At 56.7% G+C, this 25736-nt stretch overlaps 1 protein-coding gene across 4 annotated transcripts in view; it reads right to left on the reverse strand.

Moving 5' to 3' along the window:
* Fgd5 (FYVE, RhoGEF and PH domain containing 5) overlaps positions 1-25324 on the reverse strand; it is a 66075-nt gene extending 40751 nt beyond the window's left edge. For 3 of the 4 annotated variants that reach the window (XR_015445669.1, XM_087196814.1, XM_004870479.4), the window contains exons 1-2: positions 25233-25315; positions 16519-18961 (exon numbers count right to left, since the gene is read on the reverse strand). Coding sequence is in view for 3 of the 4 variants with exons in the window: in XM_087196814.1 (XP_087052940.1) it covers positions 16519-18961; positions 25233-25245 (2456 nt within the window). In the remaining variant the exon portion in view is untranslated. Of the gene's footprint in view, positions 1-16518; positions 18962-25232 lie in introns of all 4 variants that reach the window. The other variant, XM_004870480.4, reaches the window with a different exon arrangement.
* Between the last annotated feature and the right edge of the window lie 412 nt (positions 25325-25736).

Genomic DNA, 25736 nt, shown 5'->3' on the forward strand with positions numbered 1-25736 from the left:
ACGTCTGCTGACCAGAGGAACCATTTCCCAGTGACTGAGTGTGACTATTCCCAGCTGGCTCCACTCCTGACACAGGCAGGACCCCTCGGGGCCACAGGTCAGCCTGACCTTTCCCTAGAGACCACCTGCTCCGAGGCTGCCTCGGTCCCTGCTGCTGCCTCTGTCCCCAAGGCCCTCACAAGCTGCCTGGCTTTTCTCTGGCCCCCTCCCCTGTGAGCGCCTCTGGCCAGCACCCGTTCAGCTTTCGGGGACCAGCATATGGCAGGCACTCACACCCTGTGCTGGGAGGAGGGCCCCGGTGGTCTGGTCCTGTCTGCACCCGACCCGTGAAAACGTGCCCAGTAGCCAGCACCAACCCTGTTGCTTTCACCACATGCCCACTGTCTCACGCCCAGGCCCAGGTTAGAGTGCAGTCTGCCACAGGGGGGCTGTAGCCCACAGTGCACGGGGGACCCAGGAAGATACCACATGGGGCAACAGTCAGCTGAGTCTGTGGGGTGAGCAGAGGCACAGGGGGACAGAGACAAGAAGCCACTGTCCCCTTCCACAGACAGCAAGCTGGGCTTGAGAACAACTGAGATGCAGGCCCCACTAACCCCAGGGATTCCCACAGGCATCACCGCCCCTTCCTATGGTGGGTGGGGACACAGAAGCAGCTGAGACAGTGAAGTCTGCCCAACTCAGCACGACTCAGACATGGCGCATGCTCTCTGGGACACCTATGCAGGCCTTCAAAGCCGCCAGTGTTCATCGTAGGCAACACAGGCCTGGCTTGGATCTTCTTTTATTTATTTATTTTTAAATGAAATTTCTCTCTTTTTTTTGGAGACAAGGTCTTGCTATGTAGTTCAGGTTGGCCTTGAACTCACTAAGTAGCCCAGGTTGGCCTTGAACTCACAGCGATCCTCCTGCCTCAGCCTCCCCGTGCTGGGATTACAGGCTTGCACGACTATGCCTAGTTTTCACATGCTCCTTTAAGGAGCACTGTTGTGGCATGAGAGGCCAGCCTGTGCCCAGTTATGGTGACCAGGTGGCCTGTCCTTTATCCAGGCACTCGTCTCAGTGGGCCATGGGCACTCACTCCTGGAGGAAATCGAAGTACAAGTGAGTAGGGTCTCTCATAGCTTGGTCCTGGGGCTCTTGGGGGAAGGGGGAGGGCCCCAGGAAGACTCCTGGCCTTGAGAGAAGAGGCTACCGCCTGGCCCCCTGAAGCCCAGACAGGACTCAGGCCTGGGTGGCCAGCAGCCCTGCCCAGCCTTGTCTGGATTTCCCGTAAACATGGCTGCTTCCTCCCGGGGAAAGGGGGGCGGGCAGCGAGGCCACACCTGGCCCACACAATGGCTGGCCTGCTAAGCAGTCTCCCGCCCCAGCCTTCCCAGGGACCCAGAGGGCAGTCAGTGCTGTAGATGGGCACCTGCAGCTGTGGGGAGGGCAAGGCAGCCCTGGCTCAGGTCTACACCTGAGGAGGGGCCATGGGCAGGTGGCCCAAGCTGGACCAGCTGCCTGGCTCCAAGCCCTGTCCTTCACTTCACCAGCTGTGTGACCGTGGTTGAGTTTCCTATGGCTCAGTTTCCCCTCTGCAAATAAGGATAATGGTAGTCCTGACCTTACCTGGTGGCCACAGAGCACAGGCACCAGCAGCTGTGTGACAGCTCCTGGTTTGATGTGTGAGGGGCTCCGGCCACAGCACCCCAGGGTAAGTCTCGAGCCCCCAGGGACATGTTGGGGTTGGGCTCCAACAACAGAATAGTTCTGAGCCGGAGGGGCTGCCCTGCGCACAGAAACTCACCCTGAGACTGTGGACAAGAACACCTCCCTCCTTGGGTCCCAGTTTCCTCCCAAGGGGCACAGGCCTGGAACTGCTGTGCCCAACACCCAGGAAGCTGAGAGACACAGGCCAGATGTCGCCTCTGAGAGCATCCCCTCTGAGAATCCCCCTCTGAGAGCATCCCCTGGGCTGCCTGCTGGACTCATTCAGGAGGCTCCCAAGTGAGTCTCATGGTCCTCGCGGTAGGGTTTACAACAGTGACACACCCTGGGCTCATGGATGTCCCCATGGCCCGTCTCCATGGACCCAACACCAGCTTGACCCGGGTCCATGCAAGGAGGGGAGGGGAGGCCTAAGCCTAGTGCTCAGCTCCACTGTGGAAATCCTGATCTTCACCCTGGATGACCGGGCTGGAACCCCAGGGATCCTGGACAGCGCCCGATGCCAGTCAGGCATAGGCTGAGGAGCTCCCCAGGAACTGTGGGTGTCTGGAAGCATATATAGGCCAGTGGGGGAGCCCACTCTTGGTCAGCAATTACTTTGAAATGTGGGTTCTGAGGCTTCTGCGCTTTTGGAAGCTGGCAGCACCTTCTCCCCGCCACCCAAGCCAGAGACAGAGGCCAAGGCAGGCTGAGAAAGCCACCGTGCACAGCGCCTCCTGAGGGGATGACAGAAGGTTCAAGGGGGCCTGGGCACCATGTCCTCCCTCATCCTCCCAGGTCCCATGGGAGCCCTGATCCCAAACCCCTTGGACATGGAGATCACACTGGGCCCCCCGGTCAGCCATCGGAGCCCGAGAGTCCCCTGGCTAAGGATGTGGGAAGCAAATCTGTGAACAAGGCAAGTCTACCAGGATGTGTGCTAACACCGCCACCAACAATAAAAACGGCAGGGCATGGAGGTCCCTGTACCCTGCCACCTCCCTGCACCCTACTTATGGCGTCCCCTTCCTTTCCATCCTCTCCACCTCTGGGGCTCAGCCATGCTCTGCCCAGATTCTGGGGTCCAGAGCACCTCCGGCCCTGCAGAGAGGACCTGGGCACAGCTCTCAGAGCCCAGATCTGAGCACATGGTATGCCCAGGCCATCCGCACCAGGGACAAAGCCAGCAGTGTCACAACTGCAGATCCCACAGGGACTGTGGTGCCATGCCATTTCCAATGCCAGGCCCCCATCTCTGCAAGTGAACCCCACACCTGCCTCCCCACCCACCCCTCTCCTAGACTCCCGGGTGTGAAGAAGCTCCCAGCCCTTGAAGAGCAGGAGGAGGAACTCATGGAGAACACCAGGGTGCATGACCTCCAGGGAGGTGGGGACCCCAGTAGGGAGGGGGCTCCCCATCACGGGGCACCACCCTTCTGGCCCCAGAGGGAGGAGTTCTGGTTTCAGTCCACATGTCCTGGAGTGAAGGAAGTCGGACCTGATGTACATGGCCAGAGGATGGGGGTGACTTCCGGGAACAGTTGGATGGAACCTTTCCTGCGTCCGTCCCAGCCATGGCCTGGAATAGGAGGGGCTCCGTAGGCCTTTGTAGGACCCAAGACACGTGGGGGTGCAGCATCAGGAGGACAAGTGACAGAAAAGGAGTGAAACACAGAAACCTGGGGCCCTGGAAGCCCTGGGTCTCTTCTGAGCGAGTGAAGCAGAATTGCCATTAATGGCGTGGAAGACAGACCTAGGCCAGGGGACTCCTGTGTCCCAGGCAAGGGGGCTTCCTGTCCAGACCAGAGGCCTTGGACAGAGGACAGAGGCTGGGACTGCATTGCCGCCTGCCTGCTGGACAGCTGTTGCTCTGGTTCTGGCCAGCTCAGCTGTCCCAGTGCCTAGAGGATCACGGTCAGCTCTGTGTCACAGTGACAGACAAGACCGAGGCACAGAGAGGAGCAACATCCCCAGGTCACACAGCCAGCCAGCCCCGCTGCCTAGGCACTGCTTCACTCTTTGCTTTGTGGCCAAGTTCTCAATGCAGCCAGGGTGACAAAGCCGGGCATCCCGACACCTTGCCCTGTCCGCCTGTCCACACTCAGGAGGGCCTCTTACCCTTGGTTGTCAAGTCCCGGGCTGGGCTGCCGGGGGCCGGGATGCAAACACAGATCACAGCCCATATTCGGGCTTGGGTCCCAGGTACAGCCTGGAAACAGCGCTTTAAATGGGGGATTTTCTTACAGGCTTGTTATGACTGAGGAGTCTGAGTGGGGTGGTCAGGCACAGGTTTACCTGGCTCCCCCGAAAGCCACTTTTCCCTGCTGGGCCTCAGTTTGTTCTCCTGTTGGTGGGAACAGGGACCCCCTCCCTCCTACCCACAGGAGGCTGTGGGGATTACAGGAAGTTAGGGCAGTGCTTGGGGCACACACAGGCGTGACCTCCAGTGTTCCTGTTCCTTCCAGCTATCACACTGGCACTTTGCCTGCAGGACAGGTGGGTGCCGGCTGTGGGTCACTCGTGTGGGGAAGGGAATGGGGCTCTGCAGTTCCCCACGGGGCATCCCACTGTCTAGGGGGCTGTCTCAGGCCTCCTGCTGCAGTACGTTTGGGACGGGGCCCTGATTCTCCTGCAGAGCCACGGCCTGAAAAGGAAAGCGAAATAAATCAAGGAAAACATCAAACACGAGCACAAGAGGCCGCCCAATTTAGATTCCCTTTTTCTTGAAGAAATATCAAATATTCCACTCAGAAGTTTTTAATTAAGAACAGGAATGCAAGACCTCATTTGATAAATATAACAAACACTTTGAAAACACACAGTCCTCCTGGCTTCTATTTTCACAGCGGGGGAACACAGTCCAGCAGGCTTGGTAGACACAGCGACACCAGCACAGAGGGACCAGCGCCTGACACCCATCCTTGCCCACTGCCTGACCCAGGGCACCAAGAGGACCTGAGTGGATGGCGGGGATGGGAAGGATGGCAGGGACACGGAGGGGACAGACAGTCCCAACCAGTGTTGGCTAGGGACCCTGCTGCACCAGGCTGGGTCCATGCCCGCACCTGTCCAGGCCCTGATGGGTGAAAGGAGGCCACTGTAGGAAGTTGCTCCAGGATGGTGGGGACACCTGGCACCTCAGCGTGGGGTGGTACACTATATCTCTGGGGTTCAGGACGAAGCAGCCCAACTTTACTCTCAGGCCCAATGCTGCAAGCATAGGAGCAGCGGAGCATCTGGATTCCAGCAACCACTGGAGTCCTCTTGGGAAGAGGATGGCAGAGCCACGAGTGGGTCCCCTGCTCACACCTCTGGGGACAGATTTCTCCTACCCCTCCCCACAGTGCCCTTGCAGATATGGGAAGGGGCTGTGCCTGTGCCCTTTGCCAAGTGACTTCTGTATCTCTTCTGAGATCTTATCATAGACAAACCAGCCTGCTTCTTATCTAAGCCCGCTTATCTCTTCCTCACTCCAGGAATCGTTGGCATCCCAGATCCTGAATTATTCACACCACAAGCTCCTCTGTCATCTCCAGAATCTGACAACCCCAGCACAGCAGCCTTCAACCCAGTGGCCGGGGTTCTGTATGCAATGCACCCACACCAGACTGGGTCACCCCACACACAGCAGCACCCTGGGGCCCATAGCTGAGCAGGCCCAACAGAGCCCTCTGGACAGAATGTGCCTGGAGCCATCCTGACGCACATGGCTTTACAGCAATTTTTTTTTTTTTTTTTTGGTGCCTAGGATCAAACTCGGGACCTTGCACTTATGAGGCAGGCACTGGAACCACTGAGCTAAATCCCTGGCCCCCAGTGCGGATGGCTTTAATGACAGTGTCACATGTACCATAAAAACACAACAGAAGTCCCCACTCAGCACTCAGTGGGGTTTACATCAGGACAGGTCCTGGGACTGGGGCTGTTGTGGGTCCAAGGGGCCACATTTTTGTGCCACCATCACCCTGGTTCTTAATACACAGAATGAGCATGTCTAACAGCAGAGGACAGAGTGCAGCAGGCTCATGAGCGAGCAGGCCAGCACTGTGACTTGGTCGGGGCCTCTGCACCACCCACGGCAGCACATGGGCAGGCTGTTTAGGGCAGCAGCACCCCGAACACGTGCACAGTGGGTTATGCATGCAACATTAGGACAGCTGCGATTTCTCACAGTGACATTACAGACTTGCAGGACCAATTGTCCTATGCACAGCCTGAGCACTGCTGCATGGCCTATGCCCACATCTGAACAGTGGCTGTCTCTGGGGAAGCCCTGGCAGGGTCCCCCTGGAGTTTTCCTTGATTAAGCTATTTAATAATACAGGTAAAAATGACAGAAAGCCACAAGCCACATGTGACAGGAACAGAATTCACCTCAATGCCAATGGCGACTCCATCCGTCAGCACTGTAAGGCTGGTTAATCTTCGTCTTTGCCTCCAAGTCCATCTAAATGAGTGCAAATACATGTAAAGCTGTTCACCACAGCAATTTCAGAGCTGTGTGAGACTGGAAACGGCCAGATTGCTATCGGGAAGCAGCTGGGGGTTAGAATTCCCTGCAGCCTCAGAAGAATGGCAGCTGAGCCATGTAGCATATGGGGAACAAGTCCTGCAGTGACAGCGCTGGGTATACGGTGCATCCAACACATGGCCACTGTGACTAGAAGAGCATGGGTCGAGTGTGAATGTACAAATGTATGCACATGTGTGTGCCTGGGGAGGGCCCTGCAGGACAGGAGGTCAGTGCTGTGAGATTTAATTTTCCTTGCAGCTCTCCATTTTTTGAGTGCTTGTCACATTTTTAGAAAACATTTTAAAAAATGCTTTTTGGACCAAAATGGACTAGTTCAACCTCTCTCCTGCTGGACCATCCTGACAGCGGATCTACTCTCCCATGGGCTGAATTCTGGCCATGTGACAACTCCACAATGCTGAGCTGGGCCACCAAGGCAGGTGTTCCACCCTGGCTGCTCACATGGCAATGGAGGACCCTGAGGTGGGGCAGGTCTGCTGCAGCCCAGCACAGGGCCCCTGCCTGGGGGAAGTGTCAAGGGAAAGGACAGGAGGTGGGAGCTCAGGCTCCTCTGTTTTGGTGCTAATAAACCTTTGCCAATCAAACCCCACCCTCACACTGGCCTCATCCATCCTACGCTTCTAGCCATTGGATGACAGAGATGCACTGTGTCTCCCAAGACCCCACAACCTTGCAAGAGGATGAACCCCATGTGTGCAGTCAGCACTGCCTGTGCAGAAGAGGGGCCTGGGCTGCTGGTCTCACAGCCTGGGGATAGGAAGTGTTGCCTGCCTGTGTGTGTGGCTCATCTCCTCATGCCTGGGCAGCCCCATCACTGTACATGAGTAGCTAACTTGTTTCTTCACCTTCTCAGCTTCACAGATGGATAGTGCTGGTGTTTGGGTCAAAAATGTCCCTAAAGTCTCCTGTGTGTGGAAAGTGACTGGATCACAGGGCATCACGCTCTTCTGTGGGTTCATCTGTCACCATGTTCATAGTTGACTCTGCTGGGTGAGGCGGGTCTAGTTGGAGGTGGTCATGGAGCTGTGACCTGGAAGGGTACATTCTCAACCCCAGCTCCTTCCTCTCTCCCCTTCCTGGCTGCCATGAGGTGTGCCATGAGCTGTCCTCTGCCAGGTCCTTCTGCAGTGCCTTCTGCCTTGGAGCAGCTTACCATGGACTGAACACTGTGAAACTATAAGTCGAATAAATCCTTCTTCTTCTAAATTGTGTATGTCAGGTGTTTTGTCCTGGCAAGACAAGGCTAATACAGCAAGGATTTATGGGTCATCCCAGAGCCTCCTGTATGCCTGGTCTCGATCATTTACATAACAAGATTTGAGATTTTGAGCTGAAGAGGTTCAGATGAGATGAGCTGAGCAGTGACTCATAGGACAAGACATGGTACACTTGGGAGGGGAACAGAATTTGCACCGAGGATGGGTATGAGTCTCTGGAGATCAAAGGGGACCATGGCAGGCAGAACTGTGGCCTTCAGAAGTATCTATCCTGCAATCCCAGAGCCAGGAGACAGCATTTCATGGAAGAAGGGCTCTGCAGATGTGCCCAAGGCTCTGGATGATCCTGCACTATCTGAGAAGCCCAGCCTTACCACATCAGCCTATTAAAGCAGAGATCTTCCTTTGCTGGAGCCAGAGGTCCCAAAAGTGCAGAGACTCGACCCCTTCCTTGTTGCTGGAGGACCACAGGGAAAGCAGGGAACACAATCCTGGGTCCCATGGGGGACAGAGTCAGCTGACATCCTGGATGAGAGTGGAAGACAGGGCAGCTGATCTGATGCCTAGGCTTTGGCCCTATGAGATCCTGAGCTGAGAACTGGGCTGAGCCCACTGGACTCTGACCTACAGAACCACAAGTAGAAAAAGCAGGCCACGGCCTAAACACCACTTTTCCTGACCCTGCTGGAGGGGAAAACCCTGTCCCATACCAGTGTCTGTCCTGAAGTTTTGGACACCATGAAGTTTACATTCGCATTTCACCAGGACTTGGAATCATCTCTCACACTGTTGCTTACTACTCCAGAAACAAAGGGTGTTTGGATATATGGCAGAGCTTGAGCTACAATGTCAGTTGGTTTCCTTGGATCCAAATTCACAGCGAGTATAGACACTGACACCCACTGGCCACCACAATCATTGCTCTTCTTGCGGGAGGCAAAGTATTCAGCCAACTGCAACATCACATGGGTAACATCGATGGCCTGCCATGCATGGGGACCTGGGTTTTATTCTCCCACTTGCAGTAGGGGCCTAACAGGAAATGTTTTCACCAACTTGGTCACCAACTGGTCTCTCATGACACACAGGGGGTCCTCACAAGGTTCCACTATGTCTCAGCAATAGGAGTCGTGTTCACAGTGACAGGAGGCTTCCCACAGGGGCTTCCACTTTTCTCGGGTTCTACTTTTGATCTTACTTGAGGTGAAACCCCCTTCTCCTCAATCTACACAGGAGTTCATGTAACTTTTCTCCTAGGTTTATCAGAAGCACCATGGTGAGGCCGCACTGCCCAGGCATACACACAGTGACCCTCAGCATCGTCGGCAATTGGTCTCTTCAGCAGCTGTTTCTGTGATAATTCTCATAACCTGAGTACCTCTGCCTCTAAAGGAGAAGTAGCCAGTGTTGAATTAACCCCAGCAGACTATGGCCCCACAGCTACCTGCCATCCGGTCACTCGGCAGATGGTGGAGCCTAGATGCCAATAAGAAAGGCAGGACTCAAAGCCCTAATGCCAGTTTCCAGCCAGCCTGTGACCTGTGTGTCTCTTGGAAGCTGCCCTCTGGGCCTGAGCCCCAGTCCTGACTCATGGACAAGGCTGGTGTGCAGGAAACACCGGGACTCTCCTGAGGGTAACACAAATCTTCCTCTCCACACATGAGGTTGGTGGATGCCTGTCAAAGTCACAGTTATAGGCAGTTAAGGTAGCAGGCTGTCAGGAGCCAGAGTCCCTGTTGGTGGCCAAGGACATGGGGCACACAGGATGAGTGGTCAGCCTGGGGGAGCAGGTGGAGTGTGACCTCAAGGGCAGTGAAGGCCCAGCACGTGTGACATCCCCACAGCCAGCTCGGGCTTCCTGCCCATTGTGGGAGCGGCACAGGCAGGAAAAGAGTGCTGGGCCCAGGAGTCAGGTAGCTCCCTATGCAATTTCCAGCTTCTCCTTTTTTTGGCGGGGGGGGGGTTTGAGACATGTTCTTGTTGTGTAGCCCAAGTTGGCCTCAAACTCACAGTATCCTGTCTCAGCCTCCCTAGTGCAAGGATTACAGGCATGTGCCATCAGGCCTGGCACCAGCTTTTCCTCCTGATACTTGAGGGGTCTTAGGCAGATCACATCCCTGCTCTGGGCCGGAGTTTCCTTGTCCTGTGTCCTTCCTTGTTTGGGCCGTGTCCTTCTCAGAGGCCTGGGCCCACGCAGTTTCCATCTTTCCTGGTTTGTGGGACACAGGAGCAGCCAGTCCCAGAATCATGGCCCAGCCAGGCCAAGGAGTGGAAGGTGGGTGGGTACGGCTGCTCCTGGCCCCACACGCCTGGTACCCACAGACTTCAGACTTTCTGCTGCAGCAGGATCCTTTGCCAGTGAGGGAAAAGCTGGGACAGCTTCCGGCCAGAGGCCGGGTGTGAGTGCGGTTCATTCCCACGTGTCCCATTCTTACCCTTAGTGGGAAGTAGGTCAACAAGGCTATGTGATGACAGAGACCCAGGAAGTGGGAGCGGTGGCTGTAGCGTGTGGGAGGCCTGGGCTTGAGTGTGTGTCCTTTAGGGTCAAATCCTGCTCTGCTCAAACCAGCTGTCATCCTTGGGGAAATCACTTAACCTTTTGGGACCCCAGCCTCACCATCTGTTAAAAACAGAAATGTCACAGGGACCACAGAGCTGTGGGACTAAGTGAGCTTCAGGTGTAAAGGGCTCCCCGGGACCCTGGTGCACTGCAGGTGCGTGATGCCTCCTGCTGTCATTGATGAGTCTGAGAGCACGTCTGTGAGGTTCAGCCTGTGACCCTCATTAAAAACTTGGGGTTCAGAGGAAAGTGGCTTGCGAAGCCATCCTCTTCCTCTTACAGCTTGGCTGGGAACCCACCACATGACACCTGCTGGCCACACAACCCTGATGTCCAGGCGCCTTTCTGGCCGGCTTCCTTCTCTGTATTCTACTCACCCAGCTGGCCTCAAACCTTCCATAGCTCCTGCCGCTTGCAGAGGACCTGATCCTTACAGGAAGCGGAAGTCCAAGTGTCCCCAGCTCCTCCTCTCCCTTATGGGGTCAGGCTAGGCTCCTCCTCCCTGTCCCCTGGGCCACCACTGCCTTGGTAGAGAACACTTGGAGGCCCAGGTCCCTGGCACTCAAGACCAGGTCACTGAAGGCCCCAAGGACTCGAGACCCATCCCTTCCCCCTAGAGCCAGGGGCGAGTGGCAAACACTATGCTGGGACTGCAGCTCCTTGACATATCTGACCCTAAATGTGAAGTTGGGTGTGAGGGTCTGAGGATCTCGGGTCCCTGAAATAGTCTAGGTCCTGTGCGAGTTGGCTTTCTGTTATGGTGACAAATGGCAGGACTATCCCCAGGAAGATGGTCCATCCCAGTCACTGGAACTGTGCTTGGGCTGTGGAGCACATGGTGGGGCTGGTGAAAGAGAAGCCCCTCACTCACCCTCAGCCGGGAGTGGAGAAGAAGAGGGTGGGGCCACATCTCTGTCCCCCCCAAGGCCCCAGCCCCAGTGACTGAGGACTCCCCTGAAGCCACCACTTCCCAGGAGCACCCAGCTGTGGCCGGGCAGGCGGCATACCTGCTCTGGGGCCAGTGCAGATCCAACCCATGGCAGATCCCAGTCCCACCCTCTGGGCCCACTGAGGTAAAAGCAGCCCCTCAGAACAGCCCTGCTGCCACCTCACTTCCTGTGCCCCTGCAAGCCCCCCCGGCCCCCAGCCTCTGTCCTGCCACTCCCCTGAGGATGCTACACCAGGTTCCTTCAGACACCTCCTCCTCTGAGCAGCTGCCTTGACCACCTCCCCTGAGACATGCACTCTATGCTGCTCTGTCTCCTTCTCCACAGACCATAGCCACCTTGGCGACTGAGTTCGTGTGCTTACCGCTGCCTCTCCCCGAGAACCTCAGTTTGGGGGACAGGGACCTCATTGGCCACCCCAAGCCCCAAAGCACTTGGTGATGAGAACTGCAGGGACACCTGGGACTCGGTGACCTCCTCTCCAGTCAAAGCTCCTGTGACACACTTGTCCCCACTTGGCGGGCGGAGACCGGCAGGCACAGAGTGGGCACCTCGGCACCTTGCAGGAACAAAAGCCACCTGCCCCTCTGTGGGGACCTGTGCTGCGTGTCTCCGAGTGTCCCCGAGGGCCTTTAGCCAGGCCACCTTCTATTAGCAAGAATTGGCTTCACCTCCCACAGGGAACCCTGATTCTGTAGAGGTGAAACCTCTCGTGATTAACATACCACTGGGGGCCGGGGATTTAGCTCAGTGGTTCCGGCGCCTGCCTCGCAAGCGCAAGGTCCCAAGTTTGATCCCCGGTACCAAAAAAAACCACAACAAAACAAACAAACAAACAAACAAACAAAACACGTCATTGGGATTTCTCTGTCCCCTCACAGCTCTGCGAGTTAAAAAAAAAAATGAATTGGTTGTCGGTCTCCCCACAGCTCGGGCAGGCAGTGTAGCTGTGAGTATTCCTAACATGGCTTATTAGGGTCCTTCCTCGTGCATTTTATGGGATTTAATTAAAAATTATTGCTAAGAGAAACAGCTGCAGATGGTCTTATTTTAAGTGAGAAAATTAAAAACCAAACTTTCTCATCACTCAATTTCAACAAGACGCACAGCTGTACACGTCTGGGGTGACACTGCTGAGATCACAATCATCTTTATGGCGGCTCCAGGTCCTCTCCGAGAGGCTTAATGAGAGCTCTGCAGGAGTTCATTTGTCACAAACGGAATAATAACAGGACAGCTCCGGGCTGCTACAGACAGACACCTGGCTCTGACGCTGCAACCTGGACAGAGGATCCTGCCCAGGGGATCAGGCCACAGGGGACCTGGCTGGGCCCTACATGTGTGCATGGAAGCCTCGTGCTCCGGCCACAGGTCACCTCCTTCCACGGTGAACATGAATGTTTCCTGCTGCACCGTCTACACTTAATGAGAAGCAAGAGAGGGTCTCACTGTCTACACAGGGGATGGCTTCAGAAAACACGGTGTTTCCTGAGGCAGCTGGACAGAGGGACACATCTTCCTGTGTCCGCTTGAGCCCTCGAATCAAAGGCCACACAACACATTGGGGTGCTGTGTCCCCACCCCTAACCCTGCCAGGAAGACATTCACATAATGCGATGTCCCCTGCCATGGAAGAGGGTGTCAGGGAGACCATGTTGGACAGAGAGGCAGCTGGGCTTGAGTTCTAGTCTGGCCACTCACTGGACACAGACAGAGACCCAGAGACCCAGAGACACAGACACAGGCAGAGAGAGACAGACAGAGATAGAAACAGAAACAGAGAGATAGAGACAGAGAGCTGTCTCTACAGCGCAAGGGGCCACATTCTCCCTCCCAGACTCTGTCCCCACAATCAAGCCCTATACCCACTGACCCCGATTGCACCCTGATGCCAGCTGACGCTCATGGCTGCCCCCCTCACTTGCTGTCCTGACTCATGAGTCTCAACAACACAAGGCAGGATGACTGTCACGGCCGTTTACCCGTGGTGACGCAGAGGCACACGCAGAGAGGCAGTCACTGTCCCAGGCCTCTGCACCTGGCCATGAGCACCTGGTCACCTTCGAGGATGACAGCGCGCAGGTGTGTCAGGATGACACACATTAATGACCGGGACGGCAGCAGGGGCATTGCTGGGGACTCTGCACTTGCCAGGGCATCTGAGGATTCAGAAGAAAGCAGCAGCAGTTCAGGGTCCCTGCTGATCACCAGACTGACTGGCTGCAGGACAGGCAAGGTCAGGGAAGGTTCTCGAAGTACCTGTAAGACCTAGGGGTTCACTATGTGTGCGGTGCTGAGGGCCCAGGCCGTGTGGCCCACAGGTGCTGACCAAGCCTGGCTCCTCTCTGGCTTCCAGCAGGCAGCCAACCTGCCAGGTCCCCTAGATAATTAGAGCGAAGGCCAACCCCTCCCCATGAGGAACACCTAGCTCCAGTGTGCAAAGTGAGGGTGCTAAGCTAGATCTCTGCCAAAAACTTTTTTTTTGTATAAAGGTCAATTTAGGGAAAATAAGAGCGTTTGAGGGTGCATTTTAAATTAAAAGATAACAAATTTTTTTTGGTTTTTTGGTTTTTGTGCACCATGTAAAATGCACACAGATAACAATTTGTACAATTTTTTTTTTTGAGACAGAGTCTTGCTATGTAATCCAGGTTGGCCCTGAACTCACTATGGAGCCCAGGCTGGCCTTGAACTCACAGAGATCCTCCTGCCTCAGTCTCCTGAGTGCTGGGATGACAGGTGGGCATCACCATACCCAGATTGATTTTTAAAATAAAAGACTATTAATATTGTAGCTACTGAAATGCTCCTATCTATGTACCCATATCTGGAAGGAAGAAACTACAGAGAAGAAACTTGATCTATCCCCTGAGCTGCCTGCCCCCATACGAGGTGTCCCTAAGGGCTCTCAGGTTCTGTTCCATGGGAAGGGACTTGCGTTTAAATGTCCTTTTCCTCCTGGAGCCCTCTGATGGGGTGGGGCAGAGAGTCCAGAGGATCTGGACATCTTCAAGATCACCAGAGACTTCAGCCAGCATTTGCTCACCCCAAGCCTGCTGTGGCCGTACTGCTCCATTTTTCTCTGTACCTTATTTTCCCAAGTGCCTTCTGCTTATGGTGACTGACACTGCTATTCCATTTTCCCATATGGACATGAAGTTTCCTTTGTGTGCTTTTAAGTCAAGAGATGGCTGACTTAAAGAAAGACACCCAGCAGAGTGTGACAGGAGCGGTGTGGTGGGAAAGCGCAGGCCATGTGCATCTCAGAGAGGCAGATGCAGCCAGCCCTGCCTAAAGTCTGAGGGATGCATGGGACCCAGGCTCTGGCTCCAGGGCTGTTGAGGCTGACTTTGGCTCCTGTCTGACCCTTGGAGGCAGGAAGGAGAAAGGAACCTCACCCGCCCACCTGGCACCTGTGGGTGCAGCCCCAGCCTCACAGCACCATCCTATGCAGGTGAGCACAGAGCCCCCAGCTACGCCTTGCTTCCCAGACCTGCTCCTGCCTGCCTTCCAGGGACTTCCTTCCCCCAGTCTACGAGCAAGCAGAAGGATGCTTTGCCCCGCCTGCTGTACCAAGACACGGCTCTCTCCGGTCTTTCCCAGTTAGCTTGGCTGTCGGCAAAACAGCCTCAGAGTGGAGCAGGAGCGCTGGCTTAATTTTCTTCTTTTTAATACTTGCTAACTCACTAAGTTGCCTGGGCTGGGCTGGAACTTGAGAGCTCCTGCCTTAGTCTCCCAGAGCGCTTCGATAAAATAAAGCTGTGCATCACCATACCCAGCTGCATCTGGGCACTGTGGCCTCAGCTGAGAGAAAATGGAAGACACAATTGGAGCCAGAGAGGGCCAGACACAGCACCCACAGTTTCTTGGCTGACTGCTGTTCCCAAGTGGGGGGGACTGCTTAGAGACAGTCCGGGGGGCATGGCCTTCTCCCCCCAGCTCCTCCGTTCTCTCTGCTTTCTGGCTGCCATGACATGAGCAGCTTTCCTCCACCATGCTGTTCCTGCCTTGGAGCCAGCTGACCATAGACAGAACCCACTGAAGCTGTGAGCCCAAGTAACCCTCTCCTCCAATAGGTTGTGGGTGTCGGGTGTTTTGTCCCACTAATGGGAAAGTGATAAAGAGAAGGGTGGAAGGAGTTGCCCTTGGGGTTGTATAGTACACAGGTCTGCACAACCAGACCTGGCCTCCTTTGATGTAATTCACTGCAAGTTCATGAATGAAAAGCTAAGAAATCTGAGTCCTAACTTCCTCCATGCCCCATATTCCTCCTCCATAGGAAGACTGAATGATGTTGGACAATCCCTTCAGCTGTGAAGTCCTGTGACTCTATAGTAGGTGATTCCCCTTTTTCAAGGCCGTTCATTATCCAGAAGATGAGACGAGAGGGTAGAGCCAGCATGGGGAAAAGGGCATCACAGGGGACAGCCTGGGCCTCACACCGAGTCCCCCATGGCTTGGGAATGACAAGCACAGACCCAGGGGCCACCAGCGCAAGGCTGGGGTGTGGCTGCGTGTCCTCTGGGTCGCAGCATGAGGTGTGGCCACTGCAGAGCTGGGTGCTGTTTTCACCATACACAGATCTCTCCAGACCCTGCCAGAGTCCCCAGTGTGGTGGCTCTTGCCTCTCCAGCTTGCCCAGATCCACAGCTCCAAGCCACATAGGCCCTCAGCCAAACATGGCCTTTAGTCCCGGGAGGAGCGGTTGGTGCCCTTGCCTGAACTTGGGGCAGAGAGACGGAGCCAGGCCAACCCCACGTCGTTTACCCTGCAGCCACGGCAGTGCTGGTCTTGGGTCCTCCTCACCAACACACCTGTGGAGCCTTGGGAGTCCCCAGGCACCTGGGCGAGCCCCTCATCACTCCATGGCTCCTGTCCCTGTCCAGGGCAGGTGCCCGAAAGACTGTAAAGGTCCAAGGTGGGCTGCACCCACTGTGCCAGGAGCAGCAAGTGCTGGTCCTGCGGCTGGGATGGGCACTGCGCCTCCCCCGTCAGTGCCTTGGTGTCCTGCACCCCTACAGCGACCCTGTCCCTGACAAGCAGCCGAGTCAGCTCAAAAAGCCCCCAGGGCCCAGCTCTGAAGCCCTCCGTGCCTCTCTGCTGCATGCGTTGTGTGTGACACAATAGAAGGTGTCATGTCAACCTGGGCCAGCTCCCAGGGAGGAGGTGTCTACTTTGGCAGAATTCCAGAACCTTCTCTCAGGTACTTTCCCAAAGACAAAGAGCCAAGCATCCACTGAGCACATGAGCTATGCTCTGAAAATCTCATCTGCAGCCAGGCATGGTGGCACACACCTGTCATCCCAGTTCCTGGAAGGCTGAGGCAGGAGGAATGCTGCAAGGTCGAGGCTACCTGGGCTACATAGTGAGTTCAAGGCCAGCCCGGGCTACATAGCAAAACCCTACCTCAAGAAACAACCAAAAATCGCACTTGCATGAAATATGGCGTTTGTATATACCACTTTCACATAGAAAATCTACCCTGGCATCAGATGCTCTGGCATGTGGCCTAAGTGAGGCTCAGGCAGGGAAAGCCCTGCAAGACCATGCGTGGTGGGTGGAATGACGTACCTCTCGGCCTCAGGCTCTGTGCCCTGCGGCCTGATGTCAAAGGCGCTGAAGCTGCTCATGTCCACATAGCCATCGTTCTCGTTGGCAGCTGACAGGGCCCGGCTCTGCTCCTCGAAGAGCTTGGTGAACGTGCCGGGCCTGGCCAGCCTCCGAGGTGGAAGCTGGATGTTCTCATAGTCGGAGCTCAGGGCGGGGATGTTCTCATAGTCAGACGTGTCGGCGTTGGGGAAGGAGATGGAGCGCGGCTTGGTCAGTGGCAATGGCAGGAAGGGCGGCCGTGAGCGGTCCTCGAAGGACTCCACCCTGGACACTGTCCTGCTGAAGGGGATGCCCCTCCTCTTGCCATCCCTGGAGAAGAGCAGCGACACAGGTGACTCAGGAGCCCGAAGATTTCCGACCCGGGCTCTGAGCTGCGGGGAGCTGCCCAGGCTCCGACGGTCACCGTCCAGGAGGCGGCAGGGCCCGTGGTAGCTGGACTCAGATGAGGACCGGGAGGAGGTCAGGCCAGCATCCCCATGCACCTTGCTGTCTGCCTTCCTCCGGAAGGTCAGTGCCAGGAAGCGCTTGAAGGATGACTTTTTCTTCTTGGTGGCCTTGTCTGGGGCCTCGCTGTCCAGCAGCAGTGATGGGAAGCTCTTGGTAACCGGCCTTTTGGTGACACAGGCCAGGTCGAAGGGTGGAGGGATATCCACCAGCGAGCAGGGTGTCGAGGTGCCGCTCGATGGCAGGCACTTGCTCTGGGAGAAGCTGCCGGAGGAGCTTATCACACAGGGCAGCGACAGGTTGTCCTCCTTCCTCTTCATGCGGCGCAGGTCTAGCCCGGTGCCCTGGGGCTCCCGGCTCACAGCCCCTGGCGGCTCTCGACCCTCCACTGAGAAGGAGCGTGGCTGCAGGGCCCAGCTGGCCTCTGAGGGCAGCACTGGCCTTCCCGCCTCCTTGGCGACACCCATGGCCAAGGACCCAGCTTCAGGGCCTGACTCTTCGGGGACCGTCTCTGGAACACAGCCGGCCACCTTCCCAGAGTGGGGCCAGGCCCAGGGGACGACGTTCCTTCTGTCCCCTGGCACCAGGCCACCCTCAGAGTCACAGGCTGCGTCTTCCTCCAACTCTGTCATGCAGGGGTCATCCTTGTCCTCCGGCAGGACACCCACGTCGGGGACAGCAGGTACCTCCCCAGCTCCACCTCGCTGGCCACTTGCAGTCCCTGTGCTGGGGATGCCCCATTCAGGCTGTGGCTCCAATTCCAAGCCGCCCTCTGGCATGACAGGGAGACAGCTGTCACCACAGAAGGAGGTGCTTTCGGTAGGAAAGAGCTTGTAGGGGCTCCCAGGGAGGGATGCCACCAGGTCCTCCACACTGGTGCTCTCAAAAGGAATGATCTGGCAGCTGTCCTCAGGGGCCTCAGCTGGCATGGGGTCCTTACTGGCTCCAGGGCCTTCCCCATCCTGGGCGGCCATCCCATCAGGCTCATCCTGGTCAGCCTGTATGTCCTTCCTCTGCTCCTCGGGGACAGCGAGTTCCTCTGCAGCTGGCATGGGCTCTTGGGAACCGGTAGTCAGCTCCTCACACTCAGAGGGCTCCTCATTTTTGGGGAGCTCCTCACACTCAGGGAGCTCTTCATGGTCAGAAGGCTCTTCATACTCAGGAGACTCCTCACACTCAGGGGACTCCTCACACTCAGGGGACTCCTCACTCTCAGGGGGCTCCTCACTCTCAGGGGGCTCCTCACACTCAGGGGGCTCCTCACTCTCAGGAAGCTCCTCACTGGCCTTGTCCTCATCCTGTCCACTGTCCAGCTCTGCGTGGCCACGGCTCTCCTCTCCATCCTCTTCCACTTCTGCAGTGTCCCCAGGCAGCCCAGGCTCCTCACAGGGGTCCTTGTGGGTCCCAGGGGCCTCATGCTGGCCGTCCTCCAGGTCACACAGGCCAAGTCTTCCCTCTGGCTCCTCCTCCTCCTCACCCGTGGGCAGCAGCGCACCTGATCCCGAGTTGTGGCTGCCATCCTCCTCCTCATCTCCAGGGCCTTCCTTTCCTTCTCCAGCTGGGGGTGTCAGGTCCCAGCTGTCCCCTGTGTCCTCGGTGCCTCCGTCCACACAGGCCTCCTCCCCTGCACTGCCTGTGTCCTCAGCTGCGTCCTCTCCTGGTGCAGCCTGGGGTCCCGGGAAGCTGTCCTCATCTGTCTCATACCCGGAGCACTCGGGGTTGGGGGAGCCCCTGGCCTCGCATGGCAGCTGGCCATTGCTGCACTTGGAGAGCCGGTGGTTCATGTGTGCCCCAGGCCTGCACTCCATGGGGCCCGCCAGCCTGGGCTTGGGTGCCAGGGGTGGCTTGGGGCCCCGGGACATGGGGCCGGGGCTGTGCAGACCCTCTGGCCTGGGAGAGGCAGGGAACTTGGGAACTGCTGTCTTTGGCTTGGGAGCAACAGGAGGCTTGGGAGAATCTGCTGGGTGAAACAGAAAAAGAGAGAGAAATCCAGTGAGCCAGATTTCCACGAAGTCCCCGCTGCTGTGACCCATCACTCACATTTTGTCTGAAGCTTAGCTTCCCCTAACTCCTAAAGTCATTCAACAAACAAGAGTGTGCAGACCTTGCTCCTATCCCAGCCGGTAGTGAAAACCAAGGGGTGAAACCTGCTCTTCCACAGTGCCCAGTCACCACTTTCACAGGGACTGGAGACCACCCCTTTACCCCTCGAGGGTGGAGCTTGCAGTCACTGCCTTTGCAGCCACGGATGCCCATGACGGCATGCCCAGCGTGGGCACACGACCTGGTCACGCACAGGTCTGACGGCACAGGCCCACGTCCTGTGAGGCCACACCTGGGCCCTCAGGCTTCCAGGCCGGGCCCCCCCAACATGTCTGCGTTTATGGTAGGGCACACAGCTGTCCCAGAGGGGTGAGGTGGCACTGGCTGGTGTGGAGAGGCCCAAGACACCCCTCCCCTGTGGGTCACAGAGCCACTGCGAATGGGAGGACGAGGTGCAGATGACACACGTGGCAGTGACCAGAGGCTCTGCAGATGGAAAGTCTCCTGCCTCAGCCTCCCCAGTGCTGAGACAGTATGTTTGGACTGTGCATACCTGGGTCAACTTAATATCTTTCACTTTACGCTGCTTTTTACTCTGGTGTGGAATTCTGTAAGCTACACACTATGTTCCACACTTTATTTTAGAAACAGGCTTCGTGTTAGGGGATTTTGCCCAGATGCAGGCAAGTGTAGGCTTTCTGAGCATGTTCGTGGAGCTGGGCTCAGCAGGCCAGGCGCGCGGAGAGTGTTCTCAATGTGCAGTATTTCCAGCTCTCCATGGGTTTTGGGGGCTCTCCTCCCTCGGGGGTTGAGAGGCACCTATCATCAGCACCTACACTGATTAATGAGGCATTTGTGTCCCTCAGTTGGACCAAGACTGGAGCCACAGTGTGCTTTACGTTAGCGGCACGTCCTGCTCACATTGGCCACACGCTGGGGACTCCAGCAGTACCAGCCAGCCTCATAGCACCACTGGGTTGTCCGGGCCTCACATGGCCCTCTAAGGACGTGGTGTCTGTGTGTGCCAAGCGGCAGGGGTGCAGGGAGGTAGTTGGGGCGGGAATGCCCGAGCTGCAGGATGTGGCACCTGACAGTGGGGAGCAGGAGCAGCCCAGCTCTCAGGATGCTGAGGTGAAGCCGAGCAGACTTCTAGCCACCTGACATCTGCCCCATGGGTACTGGCCAGGGTGCCTGACAACCAAATGTCAGCCCAGAATCTGTGAGGAAGTCAGGCCCATCCAGCTGTCTCCATGCCAGTCAAGAACATCTGTGTAGCATCAGGAGAAAACAAACATTTGGAGCTTGAACAAGACGTTCTCCAGCAGCCAGGCAGTGTGGAGCAGCAGAGCAGGCCTTTGGAGGCTGGGCCCCTTATTAGAAGCTGCAGATTTGAGCCTCAGTTTCCTCACCTGCAAAATGGGTACAATCTGGCAGCTCCCTGCCACAGCTTGTTGTGAAGATAAAAGAACACACATTAAAGGCACCAGCTGGGCATGGTGGCACACCATGTGATTCCAGCACTTAGGAGGCTGAGGCAGTAGGATTGCTGTGAGTTCAAGGCCAAGCTGGGCTACACAGTGAGTTTATGTCCAGCCTGGACTACATGGCAAGACCTTGACTCAGAAAAATAAAAATCAATCAATAAATGAATTAATGTGCTGACCTGGAGGTGCTCACAGAGGACCAGCGACTCAAGCTGCTGGAAACAGAATGCGGGTCTGACTCCCTGCTGCCCACCATGGGTGGGAGGCATGGGCTGTGTGAGATTATTCTCCAGGGTGGAGGCCCTTGTTCCTCATCTTCACAGGTGGCATTTCACGCGGGCGCCACGGGATGTGGCCAAGGAACCAACAGGATGTGAAAAATGACTGTCACCTGGCTGCTCAGCACCACCCCCACCCTCCATCCAGCAGAGCGACTGATCCTCGGGTCCTGTGGGAGCGTGAGGACCATGGCCCTTGGCATTCAGCTCTGGAGCCCTGAAGTCAAGAAACAGGGTGGGGAAGGCCTGGGGGGGGGCAGGAGCTGGCTCAGGGGCAGCCGGGTTTGGATCAAGGTCCCTGCTTCCCTGTCCAGCTCCGACCCTCTTCCGCCTCTGTTCTAGAGGCTTCCTTTATGAACACTCAGGGGTCCTGGTGTCTAATGAGTCAGAAAGGGAAACTGAGGCCTGAGAAGCTGGGACAGACAGCTAAGAATTTCGAGGCTGGGTCCAGGGCTCAGGCCATGTGCAGGCTGTGGGCCAAGTCACTGATTCAATGTGCTGCCTCTCAGTTTCTGTCAGTCCAGTTCTGGTAAAGAAACTAGGGTTGAGTGCCTGCAGTGTACCAGGCCCTCCTCGGACTCCTTGGATGCATCAGCAAGAGGAAATCAAGATCTTCTGGGGAGGCAGTGGGGTTAGTCAGTCACCATAGAGTCAGATGACGAGGAGGTCAGAAGGGACAGGGTGTGACTGTCAACAGCATGACCAGGACGGCCTCGCTGAGAGGGGACTGAGGAAGGTGAGAAGCAAGAGAAGCCAGGTGCTGAGCATCCAAGGTTGCTGAGGCCAGCAAGGCCAGACTGAGGGCCTTGGGGAGTGCTGGTGGGGACCCCAGAATGATGCAGCATGCTGGGCTCAAGCAGGACTCTGGCTATACCCTTAAATCACAGTGCAGTGAGCAAGGAGGCAAGAGGCTGTTACAGGAGCCCCAGGAAGTGACAGGAGCCCCAGGAAGTGACAGGAGCTGGGCCAGGTGGAGGATGGGGAATGCTGGACAGGTGACGTTGGGTAAAGGGTGCCCAAAATGGGCGCTGGCCCGAGTTGAAGGTGCAGATGCTCATGGCCCTGGGTTCGGGTCCAACGTGTAGCTGGCGAAGGTGGACCAGAGCAATGTCAGCATAGCCCGTGCTTACAGAGAATACAGTGGGCAAGGGAGCCCAGCAGCTCTGGCCAGGGTGCAGGGGAAACTGGGAGAGAGCAGGTGACAGTTTCCAGCCCAGAAGGAGCCAGATGCCTGAAGAAAGGGTCTCCACAGCGGTGGAGGCTGGGCAGAGCGTCCCTGGGGGGACAGCATGTGCAGAGGCCCTTGAGCCCACAGGCTGGGCCTCATGGGCCAGTGGTGACAGCATAGCCCAGCACGGCGGAGCTGGGACTCTGCTCTCCAGAGCTCCCACTGTGGTGTACACTCCTCTCCCCTAAGGCCGCCATGCTCAGCCTCAGTGTCCATGCCTAGGGCCTCGTGGCAACGTGGTATGCTCGGTGACTCGGACGGCAACACCCTTCAGCCACGGTGCCAAGAGATAACCAGGGATGTGGGAGCCATGGTGACGGGAGGAAGACATTTTTAATGGCCCCTGGAGACAGACAGCATCCCCCACCAGCTCTCTGCTACCAGTTTATATTTGCTGTTCCCACATTAATTAAATGGCTTGTCACACATTCCCGCTTGCTCCTTCGAAAGCTCAATTAGATGAGGTTCGGGGGGTGGGGGGAGCCCTGGACAGGGAGTTTGGAGTCCTGAGCACTCCTCCTGGCTCTGCCCTCAGCTGGAGTGTGACTTCAGTAAGCCCCTCCCCTCTCAGAGCCTCAACTTCCCCATGTGCAGAGTGAAGGAACGGGTCAAACAGTCAGTGGGCTCTGCTGAGCTGGTGACACTCTTTAGACTCTCGGCTCTCCTTTCAATGTCCCCAAGTCCATCCCAGCCAATGCTCACCGTGTGCTCCCACCCCACTATCCCATCCATATGCTGCTCGAGTAATCACCTTCCAATTTCACCTGCCACTCGCATCTTGATTTAACGATCACTCCTGGCATGCGCTAGAGTGTCCAAGCCAACCCTGGTGACTCCTTCGACCCATGACAGGGAAGATGGCAGGCAGCACAGAGAGCCAAGCCAGCTCAGCACAGCCTGGGCACCAAGCCTGCCTGCCACACGGCGGCTGTGTGACCTGGGCACCTTGCGCTGCCTGTGGGAGCCTCAGTCTCCTTCTCGGTGAAATGTAGGCAATGTTTCCTTTTTCACCAGGAGCAATGAGAAGTCCAGAGGAAATAGCAGACACCAAATGCCTAACTGAGTCAACTAGCAAGTATTTCCTGTGTACCTACTATGCTCTCCAGCCTGTCTCACACCCTCCTTAGGCCACTGACCATAAAAATCTGGTACTGCTGGGTGTGGTGGCCCACATCTATAATCCCAGCACTCAGGAGGCTGAGGCAGGTGGATTGCTTAGAGTTGAACGTCAGCCTGGGCTACACCATGAGTTCAAGGCCAGCCTGAACTGCACAGTGAGATCCTGTCTCAAAAAAAAAAAAATCAAGTGTCCCATCTATGGAATGGCCCAATGACAGCCCTCACCTCCATCTGTTATGGTTTGAGTCCAGATGTCCTCCTAAAGCCTCAGGCGGTTATAGGTGGGGCTTTTTGGAAGTGGCTGGATCTAGGGTGTGTGATGCTGGAATCAAGAGTGTGTGAATACTAAATCAGTCCACTGATTGGATTGACATAATTCTCCCCAGGATTAAGGATGCCCTGCCCTGAGTATGAGTGCTACCTGGCCTAAGGGTGGGTAGCCTGGATAAAATATAAGGGACAGAAAGAGGGCTTGTCACTTGCTGCCTTCTGCCTGCCTGCTCTGCGATGCCCCTCTGCCATGCCACCCTGCCTTGGAGCCAGCCAACTATGAACTGAAACCTTACAAACTGTGAGCCAAAATAAACCTTCCTCCTTCAACTTTGGGTGTTGGGTATTTTGTCTCAATAGCCAGAAAAGTAACTAAGACACCATCTGACTGAACTCATTAGAGTGGATCTGACAGGACACTTGGTAACAGCATCTGATGAGTAACAGCACCTGATAAACCTGGGCTTGCTGCTGGTGACAGACATGGCCCTTGGCACCTGGTATGCTTTTGCTGCTTCATCACAAGAGCTCATCAACAAGGATCCCCATTTTTTGGATAAAGAAGCTGAAGCACAGCGGTTAGGCAACGTGCTCAAGCCCTTGTACCTGCATGCATGGTGACTCTAAGACTAATGCCACAGAGTCTGTGAACCACTGAGCCACATGACTAGGAAGTTCAGAGCGTGGCACCCACAAGTCTTAAAAAGGAGCCTGGGACAAACAGAGGACCCTATACCCTTGCACCCAATAGCTGAGGCTGCCTCCGACCAAACCTGCCAGGTCCCCAGGACTCCTGTGTCCCAGGTCCCGGGAGGCCAAGCCTTGTGCAGGAAGCTGTGGGAGCGAAGAAAGACTCGCCATTGTTATCAGGTAGGTTTTATTTGGAGTGAGGGCTCCCGGGCCACAAGGCAGGAGGGACCTTCCCTAGCAGGGCTGGCTGGTGCTGCGACCCTGGTCCACAAAGGGGCGCACTGGTGCTGCCCTGTGCCCCAACCCTGGAGTCTACACCAGGCTGGGCCCTCGCCCTTTGTCAGGTGGCTGGCCCCAAAGTCCTGTCTCACCCCCCCTCCCCGAGACAATGGCTTGTTTTCAGTAAAACAATTTTTAAAAAGAAACAACTCACCACACACACACACACACACACACACACACACACACACACACACACGGCCCAGCAGGATATGGTCCCAGGACAGCCAAGATGGTGGCTTCCTGTCTCTTTCGGGATGTGTTTGGAGGGTAGCTTTGGGGTCGGGAGGCACTAATTCTAGGAGAAAATGACTCGGTGGGGACAGCGCCCAGGAGAGCTCTGGAGGGTGCCCTGCACGCTGACGGCTGTGGGAACTTTCTGGCCCCTAGCGCTGGGGTCCGGGACAGGGTAAAGGACAGGGCGGTTCCTGGAGCCTCATTTTCTAGGTAGGCTGCACCGCGCTCCTGGGGGGCCAGACTGCTCCGAGCACCCGATTCCAGGAACCCCACCCCAATTCCGGGAACAGTGCTGGCCGGCGAGTGGGATGCACTCCTATAGTGAAAACATGGTGTCCCCTTGACATCCGCGCCCCGTGCGGGATCGGGGTGTGGAACTGGGGTGCGGGATCCGAGCGCGGCGGGGGTAGCCTGAGGATTTTATGCCCACCGAGTGCGCCAATCTTGGATCTTGGGGTCTGGAAGAGGGGAGGGTGGAGAGGAATCAGGGAGCCTGGGATACAGGGTGAGGGTGGGGCGCGCCGCGCCGGGAACCTCGAGTCTCAGCCCCGGGGACGCCCCGACCCGGCAGGTGGGGACCCGGACCAACCGCGCCGCCCCTACCTGCGCCGTTCATCTTCCAGCCGCCGCAGCCGCGACCCTGGTGCGACCGGGTCCGAGCAAGTCCAGCACCGCCTCCCGCCCCGCCCCGCCCCGCCCCGAGAGCGTGGACCCGGCGGGCGGTGGAGACCCGGGGCGGGGCGGGGCGGGGCGGGGCGGGGGGGGCGGTGTGTGATCGACAGGACCGGGCGGGCCAGCGCACGGTGGAGACCGAGGGGCGCAGGGTGGGGGCGGCATGCGGTGGGGCTGCGGGGACTCTGGAGGGGGCAGTATGCAGTGGAGTTGCGGGTGGGTCCTCCCATCTAAGCCCACACTCCCCTCCCAGACTTTTTCTCCTTGCAAGGTTTTTTGGTTTTTTTCTTCCTCCTGCACCCTCAGGACTGGAGCAGGTGAGGGTGGCTGTGTCCTGGACACATTGGAAGGATCTAGGCCGTGGGACGTTGGAGCTTGAAGGACTCAGCAAGCCAGCCAGCACTTTCTAGTCCATTGGCCCAGGACCTCCTGTTC

The sequence above is a fragment of the Heterocephalus glaber genome, unplaced genomic scaffold (genome assembly GCF_053883595.1).
Source record: "Heterocephalus glaber isolate CG9 unplaced genomic scaffold, H.glaber_assembly_v1.0 deba00001615, whole genome shotgun sequence".
In the NCBI taxonomy this organism is placed as follows: Eukaryota; Metazoa; Chordata; class Mammalia; order Rodentia; family Bathyergidae; genus Heterocephalus; species Heterocephalus glaber.